The sequence below is a fragment of the Melanerpes formicivorus genome, unplaced genomic scaffold, assembly GCF_026170545.1.
Source record: "Melanerpes formicivorus ecotype bairdi unplaced genomic scaffold, bMelFor1.0.p_v2 SCAF_100, whole genome shotgun sequence".
In the NCBI taxonomy this organism is placed as follows: domain Eukaryota; kingdom Metazoa; phylum Chordata; class Aves; order Piciformes; family Picidae; genus Melanerpes; species Melanerpes formicivorus.
This window is the reverse complement of record NW_027142452.1, coordinates 124748-136239: the sequence shown is the minus strand read 5'-3', so window position 1 is coordinate 136239 and position 11492 is coordinate 124748. Positions and strand designations below refer to the sequence as shown.

Here is an 11492-nt window from a genome sequence, read left to right as displayed (position 1 = left end):
GAGGGGAGGGAAGGATGGGCACCCCAGGGAGGGGAGGGAAGGATGGGCACAAGGAGGGGAGGGAAGGGAAGGATGGGTACCAAAAGGAGGGGAGGGAAGGATGGGCACCCCAGGGAGGGGAGGGAAGGAGGGGAGGGAAGGATGGGCACAAGGAGGGGAGGGAAGGGAAGGATGGGCACCACAAGGAGGGGAGGGAAGGATGGGCACCCCAGGGAGGGGAGGGAAGGATGGGCACCCCAGGGAGGGGAGGGAAGGATGGGCACAAGGAGGGGAGGGAAGGGAAGGATGGGTACCAAAAGGAGGGGAGGGAAGGATGGGCACCCCAGGGAGGGGAGGGAAGGAGGGGCACCCCAGGGAGCAGCCCCAGCCCCATCTGGAGGTGCAATAATCCCCTCCCCCCGCCCCCCCCAATCCACCTCTGCACAGTTAGCTGAGGCTCAGCTCCCTCCACCCACGCAGCAAGGACAGACACTGCCAGCAGCCAGCCAGGCTCTTCTGACTTCCTTTTTATTTCAAGTCAGAGCACATCACAGCTCTGCCTTCGCCAGTGCTGAGGTGGAGAGGGTAGGAAAAAGGTGCAGGGCAGAGGGAGAGGCATTCAGGAGGCAGAGCCCCCCCAAGTGCTGCCAGACCCCAACCCCGAGGCAGCTCCAGGCTCCTTCTTCCTGAGCAAACTCGATCCTGGCTGGCAGGCTCTGACTGCCCACCCTGGAAGCCCATCTGGAAGGAGCATCCCCTCAAAAGGGTAGGGAAGATAAACTGCATCCCCTCCTCTGCCCCATTCCTGTACCCCCCAGTGCCAGGGGAAAGCTCAGGCCCTGTGAGTGAGCTGTGCCAGGAGGCCCCAGGTGTGCCTATGGGATCTGCACCCCAGAGGCGGGCTGCAGCTCCACGCAGCTGTGACCACCCTCTCCTTCCCTCCCTCCCCAGGAGCTGCACCATGGCTGGTACCAGGGAGTCAGGGCCTGTTCCCTGAGGAGCACAGGGAGATGAGCTGGAGAGACCCCCCCCAGGCAGCAGCCAGCCCCTGCTCCACCGAGGCAAGCTGCCCTCCGACGTGCTGGAGGTGGGGCCAGCATCTCCCACCCTCGCTCCAGGCCAGGCCCACGCCAAGACCAGCTGGCACTGCCCCCTAATCAAGCCCTGCTGCTGCCCCAGTGAGAGTGCAAAGGCCATGGGAAGAACAAACACAGGTTTCACTAACCACTAGAGCCCTTCTCCGAAGGGAAGAGCGAGAGGAAGACTCTGCCTGGGACATCAAGGAGAGTCGAGAGTCAGCAGGGAGAGAGCAGCCGAGCTCCAGCCGCAGCAGAGCCCAGGGCAAGGCTGTGTCCCCCAGTCCCAGCAGCCTGGACGCCTCCCTGGCTCGCCCTTGGTCCCTCTAGCAGCGAGGGCTGCAGGTGGAAGGTGCAGGGGAGGTGCTGGAGCCGCTCACTGCACCTCACGCCGGCCGCCCAGGGGCTCCGCCGGCTCCTCCGGGCTGTCCGAGTGGGCATCCTCCACGCCAAAGTCACTCCAGTATGGGAAGGTCTCCAGGCAGCTTGGCCCCTGTGGGCTTCCCAGGCCAGCAGAGCTGGAAAGAGAGGACAGGTGAGGGAGGAGAAGGGATGCAGGGTGAGATGCAGGGCCCAAGGTGCTGGGGTCTGCTGCCTCCTCGGCGCTCTGCTGCTTCCCCTCTCGCTCGGCCCCGCCGCAGCCCTCAGCCTCCAGCCAGGCAAAGCCCAGAGCAGCAGCAGCAGGGAGCAGGGACACTGCCACCAGCCAGAGGGCCAAGCACAAAGCCATGCTGCCTGGGTACCTACCCACGAGCCTGGGCTGCTGTGCTCCCCTCAAAGCCCTTCCTTAAAGCAGAAGGGCTCTATTTAAAACCAGGTCTCTCGCTGGAGTCCAGGCACCTCTCGCCTCCTGCTATTTGAAAACCAAGATGGAGAAACAGGAGGCACTGGGGGGGGTGGTGCAGAAGGGCCAGGACATGGTGAGTCCCTCAGATGTGAGGGGCAGGGGCAGCCAGAGCACCTCTGGCAGGCACAGCCAGGGCCCCCCACGCCTTGCTGCAGGGCACAAAGAGGCAGCTGAGGCCTGTGCCGGCTCAGCCTCTGGCAGGGCAGCTGCGGCAGCGGCAGGCTGAGGACCTTCTCCCTCCTCTCCCCCTGTTTCCAGCTGCTTCCAGCTGGGTGCAGAAAACCCTCAAGGGGCTGCAGCAGGGAGCAGCCACCCCATGGGGAGGCAGCAAATTAACTCCCCAGCCTGCAGCAAGCCCTGGGCAGCTGTGCTGGGCAGGAGGAATCGCAGAGCCCACTCAGGCCGGCGGGATGGAGGAGAGGCAGCCAGGAAGGCTGAGCCCTGAAAGCCTCCAAAGGCTTCCTTGCTCCCCAGAGATTAGGGGAAGGAAAGCAGCCAAAGACCTTTGTAAATCTCAGCTTAAGTTCTTCTGACAGACTCAAGCTCTTTTCTGCTAAGCCTCTGGCCACAGCCAGGACAAGAGACCCTCCCAGGAGGCTCCTGCTGGCTCCCAGACCACAGAAGCAGAGAATGGTTTGGCTTGGAAGGGACCTTCAAGATCATCCAGTTCCAAGCCCCTGCCATGGGCAGGGACACCTCCTGCTAGCTCAGGCTGCTCAAGGTCCCCTCCAGCCTGACTCTGAAGACCTCCAGGGAGGGGGCACCCACAACCTGTTCCAGTGTCTCCCTGCTCTCACTGGAAAGAGCTTCTCCCTCATCTCCACTCTCAATCTCCCCTCTCCCAGGACCCCAAACCAATGCCAGGCTCTCTAGCAAGCCTGGAAGCTCTTTGTCCTTTCTTTGCTGCTGCTGCAATTCCCTGCAGAGGCCCCAACCATCCCAAATCAGGCTGCAGCCAGCCCCACAGCTGCAAGCAGGGACCTGGGGAGGTGACAGCAAGTCTCTGCTGGCTGGCTCCAGGCAGCACAGAGCAGCTTTGGGCAGAGTGAGGGAGCTGGGGTGGGGAGGGGAGGGGGGTGTTGGTCCTTCCCTGCCCACATTACCTGGCATGCAGACCCCCTCCAGGCAGCAGCAGCTTGGGCCTGCTCTCCTCCTCCTGGGCCCAGCCACAGTTGGACATAGCATAGTGCAGGATGGCTTCTGTCACTGTCTGGGGACCCTGGCCCTGCACACAGGCCTCGATCTCGGGGACAGAGAGCTGGCTCTGCAGGAAGAGGTGCAGCCTGCTGTCTGACAGCAGCACAACGTTCTGCACAACCCTGTGGGCAGAGGGAGGAGGGTGAGCAAGGCAGGGGCACAGAGCAGCCTGGGCTGAGGCGGGCAGGGAGAGGTGGAGCAAGGCCAAGCGCTGGGTCCTGCGCTCCGAATCATGGCGGAGGTGTCAGGGTTGGAAAGGGCCTCAAGGCTCAGCCAAGTTCCAACCCCTCTGCCATGGGCAGGGACACCTCACACCACAGCAGGCTGCTCATCCAGCCTGGCCTTCAAAACCTCCAGGGGTGAAGCTTCCATCACCTCCCTGGGCAACCTGTGCCAGTGCCTCACCACCCTCCTGGGGAAGAGCTTCTTCCTGACCCCCAGCCTGAATCTCCCCACTTCCAGCTTGGGTCACAACCACCCCATGAAGGCTCCAGGCTTAGGGAAGAGAGGCCAGAAACTGTCCAGTGGGAAAGGCCCTGGGGGTGCTGGGTGACAGCAGCTGAAGGTGAGCCAGCAGTGGGCAAGAAGGCCACCAGCAGCCTGGCCTGGAGCAGCACTGGTGTGGCCAGGGCAGGGATTGTGCCCTGTGCTGGGCACTGGGGAGGCCACAGCTCAACCCCTGGGTTGAGTTTTGGATCCCTTGCTCCAAGAAGGACATTGAGGGCCTGGAGCAAGTCCAGAGAAGGAGAACAAAGCTGGGGAAGGCTCTGGAGAACAGGGCTGGGGAGGAGCAGCTGAGGGAGCTGGGGGTGTTCAGTGTGGAGAAAAGGAGGCTCAGGGGAGACCTCACTGCTCTCTACAGCTCCCTGAAAGGAGGCTGGAGCAGGGTTAGGTGTTGGTCTCTTCTCCCATGGGACAGGTGACAGGACCTCAAGTTGCCCCCAAGGGAGGTTTAGGCTGCACATGAGGAACAATTCATACCCCAAAAGGGCTGTCAAGCCCTGGACCACACTGCCCAGGGCTGTGGTGATGGGGGCTCCACCCCTGGAGGGGTTTCAAAGCTGTGTAGATGTGGTGCTGAGGCAGCAGGACTGGAGCAGTGTCCTCCAGCCCTCACAAACCTCCTCTTGTCTCTTACTCACTTCTCCAGGAACTGCTGCAGCCCCTGTCTCCTCTTCTCAATGAACTCATCTGTGCTGCCCACGAAGAAGGTGGATTTCCCAGGCAGCTCTGGCACAGGCCTGCAGGCACAGGGCAGAGGCAGAAGTTTAGGCTCATGAGGAGACACAGGGACACTGTGACAGCCACAGCCAGGCCTCTGCTTTGTGCAGAGGTGGAGCCCAAGAGCAGAGGCAGCAGTCCAGGCTCATGAGGAGACACAGAGACACCAACAGGACACAGCCAGGCCTCTGCTCTGTGCAGAGCTGGAGCCCAGGAGCAGAGGCAGCAGTCCAGGCTCATGAGGAGACACAGGGACACTGTGACAGCCACAGCCAGGCCTCTGCTCTGTGCAGAGCTGGAGCCCAGGAGCAGAGGCAGCAGTCCAGGCTCATGGGGAGAAACAGGGACACTGTGACAGCCACAGCCAGGCCTCTGCTTTGTGCAGAGCTGGAGCCCAGGAGCTCAGGTAGCCCATGCTTGTGCCTGAGGCTTCCACCCAGCCCTGGGTCTCCCAGGAAGATGGTGTCAGGCTGCAGGAAGGGGGAGGGGAGGGAGCAGAAGGTGCTTACACCAGGCCTGCGTTCCTCTGGAGCTGCCGCTTCAGCCACACGAACTCGCGGTACCGGCGCCGCACGCATGAGGTCTTGGCAGTGAAGGCCTTGCTGTTGGTCTGCAAGGGAACAACCCAGCAGGGAAATCACCCCCAGGGCTGAGGGGCAGGAGGGCAGAGCAGGCCAGGATCCCAGAGGCTCAGGCATCCCACTCAAAGCATTGAACTGTGTGGAGCTGAAGTGCCTGGGGAGCCTGAGCGGGCTCAGGGTGTCTGCATGGAGCCGGCACAGAGGGCTCCTCCCTCGTGGCTCCTTCCAGCCCTGCTCAGCACAGCCAGGCAGGGCTGGACAAGTCCCCCTTGGGAGCCTCCTGTCCTGCAGGCCCCAGCTCTGTGGCCCATCCCTCAGGCACCAGCACAACTCACATGGAGGAAGATTTTGTAATCCACATAGGAGTTCCAGGAGCCTTCGTTCTGCACCCGGGGGTCCTGGACACGCACCGTGGTCACCTCCTAGGGCACAAAAGCTGCCTGAGCATGGCCTGCAAGCTCCTGGGACCCCCCCCCCCCAGCTCCCATGGGGACAGCTAACCCCCACCACACTGCCTTGTCCAGCCACCCTGCCCCCCAGGCAGCACTGACCCCTCCAGCCTTCCCCACCCCTGGCACCAGCTGCTCCGCAGCTCGTCCCCGGCAGACCCTGCCCAGCGTCCAGCAGCGCCTCTCACCCCCAGCCCAGCCCCCAGCCAAGCTCCCCCCCACTGCCAAAGCCCAGCCAGGAGCAGGCAAAGAGTCAGAAAGGGTCTCACTTCCTCCTGGTTCTCCAACATCCTAGAGCCAGAGCCCAGTGGGAAACATCTGCAAGGAGAAAGAGAAGGAATTGAGTGAGAGAAGCCCAAGAGCTCCGGGGCTGCTGCACCCCCTCCAGCCCCAGCAGCCACCCCCAGCTGCCCTCCCTGATCCTCTCTCCTCAGGAAACAAGGAGGGGACATTGAAAGGCAGCAGCCCACAGGGCAGAAGGCATCCAGCAGTCATCTCCCTTGCACTCCTGAGGCTATGTGGTGGCCTCCTGGGCTCTGAGTGGGGAGTGCTGGAGAGCAGGCAGGCAGCAGAGCCACAGCCTGCAGCACCTCTTGCCTCCACAGATCACCTGCAGGTCACTGCTGCCCACAGACCAGCACTGGGATCCTGGAGCCTTCTGGAATGGCACCCAAAACCCCTCCAAATCAGAGACAGAGGTGAGCAGAACCCCCAGCTCAAACCACCCAAGGATGGGATGGGGCAGCCAGGGGCTCCCCCTGAGCTGCCTGCTCCTCTCCTCCAGCACATCCCTGCTCCCAGGGCAGGTCAGTGGTGCTCTGGGAGAGCTGGGCTCAGCTCCAGGAGAGCTTTCCCCTAGGAAAAAAGAGCCAGGAACAACTCCCTCCGTGCACAGCAGGTCCCCAGTTTGCTCCTGAAGAGGCAGAACTGGCAATGCAGGATGGAGCCAGGGTGGAAGAGCCTGGCCTGCTCCCTGCATGGGCTGGAATGCCAGGGGAGCCACTTTGGCTGGCCAGGAGAAATCCCAGCTTTGATCACCCTTGCCTTCTGCTCCAGGCCTCCCTCTCCCATTCCCTACCTGCCCAGCACAGGCAGGACCACCCTAGGAGAAGCAGCCAGCCCACCACAGAGCTTCTTGCCTGGCCCTTCCTCCAGGAGCTGCAGAGCTGCCCACTGCCCCCTGTGCTGCCCACTGCCCCCTGTGCTGCTCAGCCTCCCCCAGGAGCTGCAGAGCTGCCCACTGCCCCCTGTGCTGCCCAGCCTCCTCCAGGAGCTGCAGAGCTGCCCACTGCCCCCTGTGCTGCCCAGCTCCCCTGGCTCCATGCTCCCCATCACATCAGCTGCTTCCCCCAGCTCCTGTTGGCCTCGTGGCAGCTCATCTGCCCCTGCAGCAGTTGCCATCCTGCAGCAGCAGCAGCGCACAGGCGCAGGGGCAGGGCTCGGGGCCGGCAGGCGCAGGGGCAGGGCTCGGGGCCGGGAGGCGCAGGGGCAGGGCTCGGGGCCGGGAGGCGCAGGGGCAGGGCTCCGGCTGGCAGGCGCAGGGGCAGGGCTCGGGGCTGGCAGGCGCAGGGGCAGGGCTCCGGCTGGCAGGCGCAGGGGCAGGGCTCGGGGCTGGCAGGCGCAGGGGCAGGGCTCGGGGCCGGGAGGCGCAGGGGCAGGGCTCGGGGCTGGCAGGCGCAGGGGCAGGGCTCGGGGCCGGCAGGCGCAGGGGCAGGGCTCGGGGCCGGCAGGCGCAGGGGCAGGGCTCGGGGCCGGCAGGCGCAGGGGCAGGGCTCGGGGCTGGCAGGCGCAGGGGCAGGGCTCGGGGCCGGGAGGCGCAGGGGCAGGGCTCGGGGCCGGCAGGCGCAGGGGCAGGGCTCGGGGCCGGCAGGCGCAGGGGCAGGGCTCGGGGCCGGCAGGCGCAGGGGCAGGGCTCGGGGCCGGCAGGCGCAGGGGCAGGGCTCGGGGCCGGCAGGCGCAGGGGCAGGGCTCGGGGCTGGCAGGCGCAGGGGCAGGGCTCGGGGCTGGCAGGCACAGGGGCAGGGCTCGGGGCTGGCAGGCACACGGGCAGGGCTCGGGGCTGGCAGGCGCAGGGGCAGGGCTCCGGCTGGCAGGCGCAGGGGCAGGGCTCGGGGCCGGCAGGCGCAGGGGCAGGGCTCGGGGCCGGCAGGCGCAGGGGCAGGGCTCGGGGCTGGCAGGCGCAGGGGCAGGGCTCGGGGCCGGAGGCGCAGGGGCAGGGCTCGGGGCTGGCAGGCACAGAGGCAGGGCTCGGGGCCGGGAGGCGCAGGGGCAGGGCTCGGGGCCGGGAGGCGCAGGGGCAGGGCTCGGGGCCGGGAGGCGCAGGGGCAGGGCTCGGGGCCGGAGGCGCAGGGGCAGGGCTCGGGGCTGGCAGGCGCAGGGGCAGGGCTCGGGGCCGGGAGGCGCAGGGGCAGGGCTCGGGGCCGGGAGGCGCAGGGGCAGGGCTCGGGGCCGGGAGGCGCAGGGGCAGGGCAGCAATCACCTAATAACCTCCCAGGCCAGCCAGAGGAAGCCCTGCGGGACGGAGCTGTCCCTCCTGCAAGCCCAGCGGAGTGCACCCAGGCCGGCAGCACTCGTCAGGGGGAGCTGGAAGACCAAGTGCATCCCGTGTCCTGCTTTTACCTCCTCTGTGGGATCGTTTGCCAGGGGATTTTGGAGCTCCCGGGCCGAAGCGGCAGCAGCAGGGACAGGGACTTTGCCCGTCGCGACTCAGGCTCCCCAGGGACACAGCTGGTGGAGCAGAGAGGCGAGCACAAGCCTCCACCTGTTCCCCATTCCTGGAGCCCTGCCTTTTAGGCCATGGGAGCTGCCAAGTGCCAGGCAGCACTGCAAGCCCAGCCTTTATTTATCAGCTGGAGAGGTGAAGCAGAGCCGGGCTGAAGCCTGAGCTAATTTTAGCCGGGGCCAGGGGAGAGGCTGAGCCACTGAGAGCAGGCTCTGGAAATCTGGCTCCACCGGTTTGCAAGGGCCTTCCCTGGCAGGCTGCAGCCAGCTGGGGAGCAGGAGAAGCCCTCGGGACAGCAGAGCAGAGCTGTGGGCTGGACAAGCAGAGAGCCAGCCCCGGGCTGGGCACGCAGAGAGCCAGCCCCGCGCGGAGGGGTCTCAGAGCGGCTGGCCCCCGGCTGGAGCTGCTTCAAGCTGCTGCTGCCCTGCTGCAAAGGGTAACACACCAAGAGGTTCAAAAAGGAGCAGCAACCCCCATGCCTCAGTGCACATGATTGTGCCCCTGGGGGCAGAGAAGGAGCCCAATGTGAGAGGAGTCCCTTCGCTCAGCCTGGCCTCGGAGGAGCTCCGAGCGCTGCCCTGCGCTGGGGGCTCCCAGCCAGCACCACTCCAGCAGCAGAGCCTGACCATTACCCTGCTTGGCCTCCCCCAAGGGAGGCTGCAGCCATCCCTTTAGCTTTTAGAGCTCCTCACCCTTGCCTAACAGCCCTGCCTGGATTAAAAATGCAGGAGGGAGGGGAGGGGAAAAAAAAGAGAGAGAGAGAGTCAGAAATTGCCTAATGGAACAGCAAAGGGCTGCCAGGAAGAGGACTTTAATTTCCCAGCTCCTGAAAGGGTGCTCTGAAGAGCAGAGAGACCTGGGGGGGGGGAGAGGGGGGGAAGATGGCTCCCTGAAGTCAGTGAGGAGGAGGAAAGGCTGCAAGGGGAGGGGAAAGTGAGCCCAGCAAGGCCAAGCACTGATGCCCTTTACCTACAGCCTCAGCCAGGGCTGGAGCAAGCCACACATAATCTTATTTGGGCTTTATTTGGAGTTAATTGATCTTAACTTGATAAACCAAGTTCAAGCCAATGGAGGAGGCAGCTGGGAGGCAGCTTTAAGCAGTTGCACCAAATCCTCTTTCAGGGCTTTTTGCTTAAAGCCTCAGTTTCAGGGCCCCTGGGAGAGAGGTGGCTTGAGTTTGGTTTCATCTTCCTCCAGTCTGCCTTTGGGTGCTCCCAGGGCTCAGGGTGGAGGGAGCAAGAGGTGGAGGGAGCAGGAGGTGGAGGGAGCAGGAGGTGGAGGGAGCAGGAGGTGGAGGGAGCAGGAGGTGGAGGGAGCAAGAGGTGGAGGGAGCAAGAGGTGGAGGGAGCAAGAGGTGGAGGGAGCAAGAGGTGGAGGGAGCAAGAGGTGGAGGGAGCAAGAGGTGGAGGGAGCAAGAGGTGGAGGGAGCAAGAGGTGGAGGGAGCAAGAGGTGGAGGGGGCAAGAGGTGGAGGGGGCAAGAGGTGGAGGGGGCAAGAGGTGGAGGGGGCAAGAGGTGGAGGGGGCAAGAGGTGGAGGGGGCAAGAGGTGGAGGGGGCAAGAGGTGGAGGGGGCAGGAGGTGGAGGGGGCAGGAGGTGGAGGGGGCAGGAGGTGGAGGGGGCAGGAGGTGGAGGGGGCAGGAGGTGGAGGGCAGAGAGGAAGACCCCCCCCAGGGAAGCATAAAATCAGGGAATTGTCTCTGCTGCTGGAGCCTCACAGCTGCCACCTGCCCAGGACAGGGCAGCTTTATGGCCACAGGAATGGTTTGAGAGTGGGATAGAGTGGGATAGAGTGGGATAGAGTGGGATAGAGTGGGATAGAGTGGGATAGAGTGGGATAGGACCAGGTTGGGAAAAGACTTTCAAGATCATCAAGTCCAACCTCTCACCCAGCACCATCCAATCAACTAAACCATGGCACCAAGGGCCTCATCCAGGCTCACCTCCACTGATGGGGACTCCACCACCTCCCTGGGCAGCACATCCCAAGGGCCAATCTCTCCTTCTATGAAGAACTTCTTCCTCACCTCCAGCCTAAACCTCCCCTGGCACAGCTTGAGACTGTGTCCTCTTGTTCTGATGCTGCTTGCCTGGGAGAGGAGACCAACCCCCAGCTGGCTCCAACCTCCCTGCAGGTAGTCGCAGACAGCAAGAAGGTCTCCCCTGAGCCTTCCCCAGCCCTATCCTCCCACTGCTGACAGGGAAAGTGTTGGCTTTTATCTCCTGCTTGCTATCTCTTATCTTCCCTGCTGACTCAGGCACGTCCTTAGCGGCTCCCTCTCTGGCACAGCAGGCGCCGCAGGGCTCTTTCCTAACCAGCGCACGGCAGGGAGAGGCCAGCTCCCAGCTCCCACTCCCTGGCCGGGGTCCTGCGTCTCTCGCCCAGCCACAAGCAGGGCTCCAGGCGACCTGCAGCCCCCGGAGAGCCTCTGGGTTTTGAGGAAAGCCTCACGGAGGAGCTCCGCGGCAGGGGGGCGGGGGGGGGTAGGGAAAAAAAAGGGAACAAGTCCTGCTCGCTTCTGGTTTTGCTCGCCGCGCCTGGCCAGCGCGGTGACAAGTACTAGAGAGCATTGTCTGAGCTGGTTTTCCCCTGCGGGGAGGAAGAGGCTCCCGCAGTGACCCCCTGGATCCTTGCTGCCCGCTGGAAGGGGATGCCCCCGGCCAGCCCGCGGCCCCAGCACAGCGACACGAGGCCCGGACGCACGACCACAGCGCTGTCGCCTCGAGCCGGTGGCAGAGGCCCGCTCCAGCCGCCCCCCGCCCCCACCCCCACCCCCCGAGCCCCGCAGCACCGTGAGCGCAGGCTGGGGCTGGGCCCCGCCGCAGCACCACCCGCTGAGGCCCCGCAGCAGCCAGCCCGGCTCTCGGGGACCGATGCCGCTGTAAGAGCGGCAGATCCGGGAGCCGCGGCCTCGGCCCAGCCCCGCCGGGAGCCGCCGTGGCGGGGGGGGGATAGGGGGAAGGGTGAGGCCCAGCACCCCCACCCCAGGACCTGAGGCCCCGCCGCCACCCCGTAAGGACCACAGACGCCCCCCGGACGGCGAGACTCAGAGGATCCCCAGCCCCAAAACGACCCCGGGCCTGCCCCTCCCTCCGGGCCCCCCTCACCTCCTCGCGCAGGCCGCGGCCCCTTTAAGCGCGGCGGCGGCGCGGCCGCCTTATAGCGCGGGAGGCGCTTCCCCTTCCGGCGCGGGGCACGCTGGGAGTTGTGGTCAGCTCCCTCGCCGCCGCGGCCTGGACCTTCCCGCTGCCAGAAGCCCCCCTCGGATGAGCCTCGCCTCGCCGCGCCGCGATCCCCAGCGGGGGCGGCGAGCCTTGGCCTAACCGGAAAGGCCTCGGCGGGGCGGGCGAGCGGCGGTTGAGGAGCAATGTGGGGGGTGGAAGGAGGAGGAGGGAGGGATGAACTACACCTCCCTTTGTGC

General features: G+C 65.2%; 1 protein-coding gene across 4 annotated transcripts; it reads right to left on the bottom strand.

The window, feature by feature from the left end:
- Positions 1–490: 490 nt before the first annotated feature.
- On the bottom strand, positions 491–11269 carry SNX11 (sorting nexin 11). Of its 4 annotated transcripts, none has more exons than XR_010990842.1 (8): positions 10014–10431; positions 5620–5668; positions 5237–5323; positions 4830–4930; positions 4242–4340; positions 3006–3221; positions 1803–1908; positions 1488–1573 (listed from the first exon to the last, which is right to left on the bottom strand). XR_010990842.1 is itself a non-coding variant. In XM_068166475.1 (7 exons), exons 2-7 carry the CDS (start codon positions 5638–5640, stop codon positions 1432–1434), a joined length of 666 nt encoding a protein of 221 aa, XP_068022576.1. In that variant the 5' UTR covers positions 5641–5668; positions 11179–11269; the 3' UTR covers positions 491–1431. The 4 variants fall into 4 exon arrangements, 2 of the variants coding, with proteins under 2 accessions (XP_068022576.1, XP_068022575.1); XR_010990843.1 differs by having other exon boundaries at positions 1803–1905; positions 10014–10430; XM_068166475.1 differs by lacking the exons at positions 1803–1908; positions 10014–10431 and adding an exon at positions 11179–11269 and having other exon boundaries at positions 491–1573.
- Positions 11270–11492: the final 223 nt, after the last annotated feature.

Bases quoted from the DNA above. Each gene is read 5' to 3' on its own strand.
- SNX11 (XM_068166474.1), bottom strand. From the start codon at position 10,054: ATGTGCTGCCCAGGGAGGTGGTGGAGTCCCCATCAGTGGAG. The intron at 4,931-5,236 runs GTGAGTTGTGCT...GTTCCCTTGCAG, and splicing joins ATTACAAAATCTTCCTCCAT to ACCAACAGCAAGGCCTTCAC. The intron at 3,222-4,241 runs GTGAGTAAGAGA...CTCTGCCCACAG, and splicing joins CTGCAGCAGTTCCTGGAGAA to GGTTGTGCAGAACGTTGTGC.